Source organism: Physeter macrocephalus, chromosome 14 (genome assembly GCF_002837175.3).
Source record: "Physeter macrocephalus isolate SW-GA chromosome 14, ASM283717v5, whole genome shotgun sequence".
Classification (NCBI taxonomy): Eukaryota; Metazoa; Chordata; class Mammalia; order Artiodactyla; family Physeteridae; genus Physeter; species Physeter macrocephalus.
In genome coordinates this window covers 118,262,549-118,272,456 of record NC_041227.1, presented here as the reverse complement: position 1 = coordinate 118,272,456, position 9,908 = coordinate 118,262,549, and the positions used below count along the sequence as shown (strand labels likewise).

The window sequence follows — 9,908 nt, the reverse complement described above, 5'->3', positions numbered from 1 at the left end:
ACAACGTTCTTTTACACACAGAACCATTTGCCCCACCACAACAGCCCAGTGAGTTAGGCAAGGTAGGGACTGTCTCTGTTTTAGAGAGAAGAAATCTCAGAAATTGACTTGTCCAAGGTCACATGACAACTGATTGGCAATTTCAGCTAAAGCGAAGGTCTTTGTGTGCGACCCCGTGCCATTTTTCTTTCTGTCACAAACACAGAATTCCTTTTTTTTTTTTCGTAAGAACGCTAGATTTGGTTCCTTTTCATCCCCAACAGCTTCAGTCTAATTCAGGTCCTTCTTTCTTTCTTTCTTTCTTTCTTTCTTTTTTTTCTCCTTTTTTACCCTCTCCCGCCCTCCTTTTTTTTTTTTTTGGCTGCACCACACAGCATAAGGGATCTCAGTTCCCCAACCAGGGAACGAACCTGGCCCCCTGCAGTGGAAGCGGGGAGTCTCAACCACCGGACCACCAGGAAAGTACCCCAGGCCCTTCTTCACTTAGCAAACATCGGATAGAAGGGCACAATGGTGAATAAAATGTCATCCTTGCTACTCAGGTTGTGTGTAGAGAGGCCATCAAACCACAGTAAGCAAGTGAAGAAACTCCTGGTAGGAGCTTGTGAACCAAGTTTCTTAGGAGTTGAGAATTGTGGACAGGTTTCATGCAGGAGGTGACTTCTTGGCTGTCTCTGAAAGATGAAGCATTTTCAGGCAGAGTAGCATGAAATAGGGCATTCTATGAAGAGCAAGCATCTCATCCCAAGACAGGTCTTGTCTGGGGACTCAGGAGTGGTTCTGTGGGGGAGTGGTGATGGGTATGCCCAGAAGGAGAGGCAAGCAAGAGTGACCCTGAGGCACATCCAGGTGTTTTGAGGTTGAACATCCTAGCCTGTTTTCCCTGGGCTTCCAAGAACTCAGGTCTATCTGAAAAGCCTGCCCCTCCTCTGTGCTGCTTCGTCAGTCACACAGGAGGCTTCCCGGGAGCAAGAGCTGCCCCTCACACTGGGAGCTCCCTGAGGAAAAGAGTCTTTGCAGAGAACTCGACCGGGAGTCAAGAGACTTCCAAATTGTTACATTTTCAGACGCCTGAGGACTCCTGGGTACCCTCAGTCAGGGGATTTGGAAGGTAAACGGAGTGCAACCTCCGTCTACTGGCTCAGCTATATGGACTCATTTGTCCTATTAGGGGAGGGGTGGCCAGACTGATAGTTCGTAATTCTAGAATTCTATGAAAGTAGGCCACGCACGTTGATATTAGCTGAGGTTTAACTCTTTGCTAGGCATTTTACATGTCCTGGTCATTTATTTATTTATTTATTTATTTTTTTAATTTTTGGCTGCGTTGGATATTTGTTGGCTGTGCGCAGGCTTTCTCTGGTTGTGGCAAGCAGGGGCTACTCTTCGTTGCGGTGCGCGGGCTTATTGCAGTGTCTTCTGTTATTGCAGAGCACGGGCTCTAGGCGCGTGGGCTTCAGTAGTTGTGGCACGTAAGCTCTAGAGCGCAGGCTCAGTAGTTGTGGCGCGCCAGGGCTCGAACCTGTGTCCCCTGCATTGGCAGGCGGATTCTTAACCACTGTGCCACCAGGGAAGCCCCTGTCCTGGGCACTTAAACCCCTGGAGTGCCTTATGATGAAGAGATCTTCATCGTTATTTCACAAAGCAACCCAGGCTCAGAGCAGTTAAGAATCTTGCCCAGGTCACAGAGCTAGTATGTGCAACTGGTGGCGCTGGCTTCCGCCCCACTCCTGCATCCCCAGCATCAATTTGGTCCCCCTTCCAGTGCCCTCCAGTTGTCCATCCTTAACACACGGGTTAACTCAAAGTTTCGGAGCCCCAGCAGTCTGCAGCAGCCAGCGACCCCCGGAGGTCTCTGCTCACTCCTGCACCGGGCCCAGCCCGACCGGGGCTCCCGCGCAGGGCCGCGCCCCCACTCCTCAGGGAGGGGCGGGAACGAAGCTCCCGCCGGCCTTGGCCTTCCAGAAAGTTCCCTGGGAAAGCCCGAGCGCGGAGGTCACCGGGAGGGGGAACGGGGAGCGAGCAGCTGAGGAGGGGGAAGGGGGCAGTGAGCACTTCTGGGGCCGGGGTCTCGGCCCCGACCCTACGCCTGGCGCGCGGAGCAGGGGGTAGCCGCCCTCCCCTTCGGGCGTGGACGGAGCCTGTGGCCGGGCCCCGCCGCTGCCGCACTCCTCTCCTCCCGCCACCCCTAGCTCGCCGGTTCCCCCTCCCCACGGCCACGACGGGGCGGGGGCGGGGCCAATGCCGCGGCCCCTCCCCGGACTTTGCGCCGCCCCCTCCGCCTGCATCTCCTCCGCCTCCGTTCCAGACCCAGGGCTGTTCCCTCCACTAGCCCGGGGAGCTGGGGAATGCTTCTTCTGGGACGCCGCCCGCTGGCCTCTCGGGGCCGTCCACGGGCAGCGGGGTAGGGGGCAGGGAAGGGAGTTGAGGCTCGCGCGCCCCGGACCCGCTTCCCGCCTCAATCCGTGGCAGCCCAGACGGCAGAAGATGAAGGTTTTATTTTATTTAGTGAAACACTCTTTTGTAAGTTAATGTTTAGTGAAGACGTCCTGAGTATATGTGGGGGTAGAGCAGCCAGGAAAACGGAGCAGACTCCCCTCCCCTCCCCCGGGGTTAGCTCTCTCCGCCTTTCCCCAGCTCGGTCGGGCCTCCCAGGCAGTCATTCTTCCAGGCCCCGGCCCAAGTCCCAACTTGCCCACGAGCTGAGCCTCCTCGGGGAGAGGCTGGGGTGGGAAAGGAGTCAGGTGACCCAGAGCGTGGGGAGGGCAGAGGCTGAGACCCGGCAGCTCCGCCCCTGAATCAGCCGCCAACCCTGAACTGGGGACGTGCACCACACGTGCAGCCTCCCCAGGGAGCCTGAGGTGGTTGGGGGGTGAGAGGAGGGGAGTTCCTGCGGAGCTGCAGGAAGAGTGGGGTGCTATCCGGCTCCCCATTAGGGGAGAGGTGCCAAGGCAAATACTAATTGGGGCAGGAAGGGGGTGGGAGCGGGGTTTAACGCCGTTCTCCTAAACTCTAGGAAGGCTCAGAGCCGCCTCCGTTGGCTGCAGAGACTCCTCCATTGAGAGTCACCTCTTCTGGGTCCGAAACTGTCGGAAGAGCCACTGGACGATGAAGGGCCACAGGAGGAAGAAGAGCAGCGTGGGAGCAGAGAGCCTGAGGGGCCAAGGCCCGGCACTGGGCGGAGGCCTCTGCCGCCAAGAGGAGAGAGTCAGGAGCCAGCCTGGCCTCGGCACAGGCTGGGCCCTCCTTCACAACCTGCTTGCAGAGCTCAGGTGGGAGCTTCTGCCTCCCTCTCCCCAGTCTGAGGACTGGGGCTCCCAGTTTGTCCCTGACACGTTGAGCCCTAACTCTCTCCCATATCCTCCCCCAAGGTGCCGAGAAGGCTGAAGGCTGGAGAGGCTGCTGAGTGGAGAGACTGGCTTCGAGGCTGTCTCCTCTGGGTCACAAAGCAGTGACCCTGTTGGTGTGGCCCAAAGACCCCATATTGTAAAGGACGTGCCACGTATTTCAAATGAGGACCCTGGGTGCTCAGATTTTAGTTTCTAAATACTATTCTCTGCTGAATGGAGGAGTGGCAGATTTTAGGTCTGGAGCAGGGAAGGTAGAATTGAATGTGAGACGTCTTGTACCAGGAAGCAAGGAAGCTTTTAAAGATTAATGAGGTCAAATTACAAGAACATAGGACCCAGCTTGAAAGGGTCCCACCAAAGTTGTGACAGCCTGGGCATCAAAAAGAATGATGATTGCAGTTGACTGAAATACTGAGTCTTTAAAATCCATGAGTTCATGATGATACTCAAAGAGAAAGTGGAAATTTATCACCATTGAGCTGGCTGTTAAATCAACTCCTTACTCTAAAAATAGATAATTAAAGAGAAAGAATAAGCACTTATTCTGCCTTCCATAAGGCACTGTATTTCAGGGAAATCCTAGATGATCAGGGAAACGCTACAGAAAAATGACAGCTAATAAATGTGAAAGGAATCATAGAATTTAAAAGTCAACATTGTTTTTTGTAACCAGTAAATAAATTATTGATTCAGGCAAGAAGCATCTATCAATTGTCAAAAGCTGTGTGTCAAATGGGCTTGATGGGGAACTGGACATTCCCTGGCTGCAAGTGGTGGGAACAGACTGTCACCCCTTCATCCCTGCTAGTGGTCCATGCTAGAATCATTCACGGTAGGACATCCAAATATGCGTCGCTTTAAGTAAAGAAAGAACATCACCTCTGATGTAATCTGGTCATGTAAAGTAGCCAGGAGGCTGTCATCAGACAGACCACAAGAGTGGAATGTTCTACAGGACCACTATCCAGTCTCATCCGCAAGTCAGTAGCAAGGAAGAGGGACTAGTCTAGACTAACAGAGTCTTAAGAACAGAGGCTTCTGGCCTGGACAGACAGGGAAGGTGGAAAAGGCGATTTGAATGTGGATTGTGTATTTGATGATATGAAGGAATTACTGTGTGTGATAAAATGTTGTTTCTGCTAGGTAGTAGAATGTCCTTATTTTTAGAGATGCAAACCCAAGTATCTCAGGGTGGAAACCTCTAAAATCTTCAGCATATAAAATCAGTAAAAGGTAAACAATAAATAAACCCTGGGGGGTGAGTGTTGAAAGGTTAGCTGCTGTGGATCTGAGGGAATTCCTGCCAACCTGGCTGACACCCACTGTGCCAAGGGGGTGAAGGGTCACGTGAGTGATTCCCCCGCATCCAGGAACTCAGCCGTCCCCTGCCCCCACCACTCCAGGCTTCGCAAGAACAGACTCACTCATAGTGAGTGGTGGATGCCAGCTTTGGTGGGAGACGGACCTAGGGCCACTCCCAGCTCCATTACTTAATGTTAATACTAATACTAACAATGAACCCCATTTGAGAAGTCCTCCCCGGGCACTGCAGAAGCACCTACATGCATTATCTCATCTAATCCTCACAGCAGCTCTGTGAGGTTCTTCCAGGCTGTGTACCCTCAGGTAAGTTACTCAACATCTCAGAGCTGTAGTTTCCTTATCAGTAAAAGGGAAATGAAAAGAAAACCTATTACACTGGTTTGTTTTGAGGATAAAATGAGATAATGCAGGTAATGTGTCTGGCACACAGCTGGGGTTCCAGAAATGGCTGCTGTTATTTATTTTGCAGAAGCAGAGGTGTAAGGGGCAAGCAGATCTAGAAGTTGAGAGGAGGGAGTGAGGGATGCAAGGGCTGAATCTGGGGAGGGCGAGACAATAAATCTGGGAACAGAAGTCCTGACTGAGGGGCAATAGGGCCATCCCCCCAGCCCCAATGCAAAGAGCAGACACATTCTGGCCCCTCCAACTGTTGGAATTCCATCTGTCCTCAGTTACTCTTCAGGCAGAGGGAGATAAGAGCAGGAAAGGAGGGCCTCTCCCACTTCCAGGCTGGAAGCACTACTACAGACCCCCTGACTTCCTCGTCTGCACCACGAGCCACACCATTCTCTGGAGAAGACAAAGGTGTGAGCAGGCAGAGACGTGGGGACAAAGACAGAAGTGGCTGGATGAGGAGCCCAGAAAAGAGACCCTCAAAGTTCTGCCCCAGTCTTGCCCTGGGCCTTCGGACGGCGCTCACCTGCTTGCGGGGGACAGGCATGCTCTCCAGGCTCTGCAGTCTCCCCTGGACGTCCCGCATGCTCTCCTGCAGCGCCCGAACTGTCCCCACCAGCCATGTGTCCAATTCCTGGGGCCCCCGCAGGGTGCCTTCCAATCTCCCTGCAGTGCACAGACACACAGGGAAGGGGACTCAGGAGGCAGCTCAGCTAGGGGCAGGGTGGTGGCAGGCTGGGGCAGGTCCAGGGAAGAGTAAGAGTAGAGTGTGATCCCTCGTACCAAGTGTGAGTCTTGTAGAGCCCATCCATGTGGCTGAGTAATGGGCTGCCAGGGGTTTGAATGCCAGCAGCACTACCACTTAGCTGTGTGACTTTGGGCAAGTCAGTAACTTCTCTAAGCCTCGTTGGTCAACTGAAAATTAGGTCATCTCCCTCACAGGGCTGCTCGCTCTGAGGAATAAAGGAGATAATATTTATGAAAGTGCCCCTTATGGGACGTGGCACACTGGAAGTTCTAGAAAGGGATAGGGCAGAACTCGTTGTCCTAAGAGAGTCCCAAATGGGAGACCCAGAGAGAGAGGATGACTCCCAAGGCCACATAGGTGTAGGTGAGAGAGCTGGTCTAGGAATTCTACCCCAGCTGCCCTTCCTCAGTGCTAGCCAAGGGTACAGACTCCTGGTGGCCCTCGGAGAGGAGGCCGGGCAGGGACTTTGCCCATCCAGGCCAGTGTCTGGCTTTAACCCTTCCTGGGCAGAGGCTGCTCTCTCCAGTGCCTAGCGTTGGATTTCACCTCCCCGTGAGGGCAGCCAGGGGAAGGCCCAGGGCACCAGAACCATGGGAACAGCAGAAGGGGGTGAAGGGTCAGGCAGGGGCTCACCTTTCTCTGCAGGAGACTTGGTGCTGTTTCTGGTGTTGAGCTCTCCTCCCAGGGTGCCCCTCTGCTCTGCACAAACCTGCTGAGAAGAGTCACAAAGTCCAAGGGGGGTGGTGGGAGCAGCTAGGGCCCCGTGGGGTAGGGAAGGGGAGGCAACAGGAGCGGGTCTCACCAGCTCAGGCTCCAGCTGCTCCATGGAATCACAGAAAACCTCAGAGTCCTGGCCCCTGTGTGGCTGGGGCTCTGAGAAGGGGACGAGTAGGGTTAGTGACAAGAGGGAGGCCACGGAGGGAGGGGAGGGGGGTGCATCAAGGCAGAGGCATCTGTTCAGGGCACACTAGAGATACTGCCACAAGAGGCACAGATGGCTCCCTGAGTGGGGCCCTGGAACAGGAATCCCAGAACCTGCCCCCGGCCTTTGGGAGCACAGGAGGTCTCAGTGTCTGGGCATGAGGCGTGACAGGCACAGCGTGGCACCTAGCCTGCTCCCCTCCACCCTGCCTGGAGGTCCCCCCCACCTCTGGCCTGGGTTTGGCCCTCTGCCCCTCCTGCCCAGGCACTGACCTGGGCTTGGGGGTGCTGGTTCCTTGGGAAGGCAGGGAGGCTCTGGGGCAGGCTCAGCATCTCCATTCAGCACCTGCTCTTTCCAACCTGCGGAGACACAACACCCAGAGGTGGGGCTGGGAAGACATCAGGCCCCTGCTCCCCGATTAGCCATGGACTCTGCCTGAGACCCACCCCATCAGGGGCACTGGATGCGGTCCTTACAGGGACATCACCTAGAGCCCTCTGCCCCCAGGCTCCCCTCCAACTGAGCAGCCCCCCGAGACACTTCAGTCAGCACTCATGGAGCTCCCAGCCTGGGGGCCTGACCTGTGACCCTTTTCAGGAAGGTCTCCGGGGGCCTCGGCATGTCAGGAATCACCTGGTACAGGGGCTCGAAGTAACCAAACATGTCCTCTGCCACCTCGCCCAGGGGCACCGTGTCGATCACCTGTGCAGGAGGGGGTCTAATGGGGAAAGGCTGGCCCCTCCCACCACTGCCCCCTTGAGCTGGGCCGCCTCCACCCTGCTTCTGCCCCATCATACCTCTCCCCCTTGTGCCCAGTCAGGAACCAGAGACAGGCAGGGGTGGGGGAACAGCATGAAGGTGGTAATTCCCATAGGGGTATCAACGTGCAGGAAACATAATGGGGGTCACACTGGAAGGGTGGGGGGCAGGCCACCTGGCTGAGAGCTTGGTCACAGAGAGGAGCCTGCAGCCTCTCCCTACCCTCTGGGCCACCAGCTTCATCTCAGTGATGTAGGCGGACATGGCCTGCTCCCTGCTCATCTTGCCCAGGCTGTTCCAGGCATCCCTGGGGGACAGAGGGCTGTGAAATGCTGGTTGACAGCTGAGGCTTGTTTGCCCAGCCGATGGGGAGCTCACCATTTATAACGTCCAATAGGGTCCCAGAACCCAGGCTGGGGGACCAGGCAGGGCCCCATGGTAGCCTGCTTGTAGTAGCTGTAGAATCGCAGCATCTCTTTATAGGAGGGGCGGTAAGAGCCTGGGCAGGGGTTGGGAAGTGGAGAAGAGAGCATCACTCCCAGCTCAAAGAGGATGGAGGTGGGGGGAGAACCACCCTTGGGGAGGGCAGAGATGGTGAGGGGTCCCACCCAGGGCAGCTGGACAGGGACAGGTGGCAGAGGGGACCCCCAGGACAAACTCAGGCAGGGACTTGTCTGTAAAAACTGCCAGGATGAAAGCCTCCTGGGAGGCGGACCCCAGTCGTCTTGACCCCCAAATGCGGGTCCCCATGCCCTCACCGTTCTTAGGCAGGTTCTGAATGACGCTGACTGCGGCCTGGAACTGTTTCTGGCAGTCCGGCTCTGGACTTTCATTTTCGGTACCCATACCCAGCTGCTCTGAGCCTTGGGGCCCCACTTTTGAGCGACTCTGCAAGAACAAGCCTGTGTGTGAGCAGGCTCCAGCCCGCCCCACCTGCCCCCCGCCCCCCGCCCCGACTCCTCCCTGGCACACGCCTCTGTAAGTCACTGGTCCATTTTCCAGGAGCAAACTAAGCTCTTTAGAGGCCTGAGTGAGACACCCCGGGAGGTCAGAAGCTGCGACTGAGGACACTCCTTTTCCTACCCCAAGGCAGAGTGGGTGGGGCCAGGATGGGTGGAGAGGACCTCGGTGTGTGGGTGAAGAGACAGGTGGCAAGGGTCGCGGTGCCTCTCTAGATGCACATCTCCAACTCCTAGACAGGAGAACCCGCAAGCCGAGAGGAGACAGGGCGGGGCAAACATCCTCCCACCCCGGCCCCCCATACCCCGGCTCAGCTGCCCGGCCGCCCGGCACTCACCCTCAGCGCCCACTGCCCGGACACCTGGGTTCCCGCTCGCCACTAGCCGGAGGCTTCCGATTGACCTCCTGGCTGGGTCTGGCCCGGATGGGGACGCGGAGCAAGGAGGAAAATTTAAGCCAATGAGAGAGCCCGTTTCAGATTTCTTCTACACCTCGACCACTCAACGCGGCCCTTTCGAGATTATGCAAATAGTTGAGCGGTGCCTCTCCCAATCAGGCGGGGCAAATCCGCGGGTTGGTTCCTCAACCCTGGACCGCCAGAGGCGGGCGGAAGCGCCCCCTGGTGGACACCGTGAAATGACGCTGTCTCTTGCGCCCCCTCTGGTGGAAACCCGCGTAGTCAGCTGAACCCAGGTCCCGCAGATCCGAGCCACGCAACTCAGCTCTCCAGACACTTAACAGGCGTTGGGGATAAAAAGCGGAATCCTGTTCTGAGGTCAGGAGTTCTAAAGGAGGGACACTGGAGCTGAGTTTTGGAAGCCTTGAGAGTAAGCCAGGAGAAGAATGAGGAAGGTCATTTCTGGAGGAAGGAATTGCAGGATCAAAAGTACAGAGGAGAAGACGAAATATTTAGAACGAATATCCAGAGAGGTGTGGAGACGCCAGCCAGCACGGACGGAATCTCTGGGTCCGGGATATCCGAGAATGGAGTAGAGCAGTAGGTGGCAAATCTAGGTCCCGAGAAACTAAGCTTTATCTTTGGGATGACACACTCCCGGCCGCCGCCGAGTGGCGGTGTGCACCCAGCTCTCCGCCCCCGACCCAGGGCACTTGCTGCAGAAGACGCACATATCCCACCCCTCGCGCACAAATACGCAGGTGGTTTCTTATATAGTAAGTGTACGCGTGACACGGTCACCGGAACCCGCACTCGACGCTCACCCACAAGTTGATGCCAAGGGCATCTACGCAGCGTGCGGTGGCCGTCCCGGGACGATCAAAGGCCCGGCGGGGGTGCCAACCTGTCCAAGCCTCCAACCACAGATTCTGCCGGGGTCTCCAGGCTTAGTGCCACCCCATCCTCTCCAGACCAGTCAGCTTGGAGTCTTCTACCCCTTTGGGGACGGCAACTGGCCGGGCGAGGAGAGGGTTAATCCTATGGCGTCATGGCCAG

The 9,908-nt window shown here is 56.2% G+C and overlaps 1 protein-coding gene across 10 annotated transcripts; it reads right to left on the bottom strand.

Moving 5' to 3' along the window:
* Positions 1 to 2,530: 2,530 nt before the first annotated feature.
* On the bottom strand, positions 2,531 to 8,907 carry ACBD4 (acyl-CoA binding domain containing 4). 10 transcript variants are annotated; one of them, XM_028498680.2, is made up of 10 exons: positions 8,793 to 8,901; positions 8,254 to 8,383; positions 7,874 to 7,994; positions 7,718 to 7,802; positions 7,318 to 7,438; positions 7,009 to 7,095; positions 6,617 to 6,687; positions 6,448 to 6,526; positions 5,593 to 5,732; positions 3,017 to 4,205 (listed from the first exon to the last, which is right to left on the bottom strand). In XM_028498680.2, the coding sequence occupies exons 2-10, from the start codon at positions 8,339 to 8,341 to the stop codon at positions 4,155 to 4,157; spliced, it is 843 nt and encodes a 280-aa protein (XP_028354481.1). In that variant the 5' UTR covers positions 8,342 to 8,383; positions 8,793 to 8,901; the 3' UTR covers positions 3,017 to 4,154. The 10 variants fall into 10 exon arrangements, with proteins under 10 accessions (XP_028354480.1, XP_028354481.1, XP_028354479.1 ...); XM_028498678.2 differs by having other exon boundaries at positions 3,017 to 3,188; positions 8,793 to 8,898; XM_007125408.4 differs by having other exon boundaries at positions 3,017 to 3,188; positions 6,448 to 6,523; positions 8,793 to 8,898.
* Between the last annotated feature and the right edge of the window lie 1,001 nt (positions 8,908 to 9,908).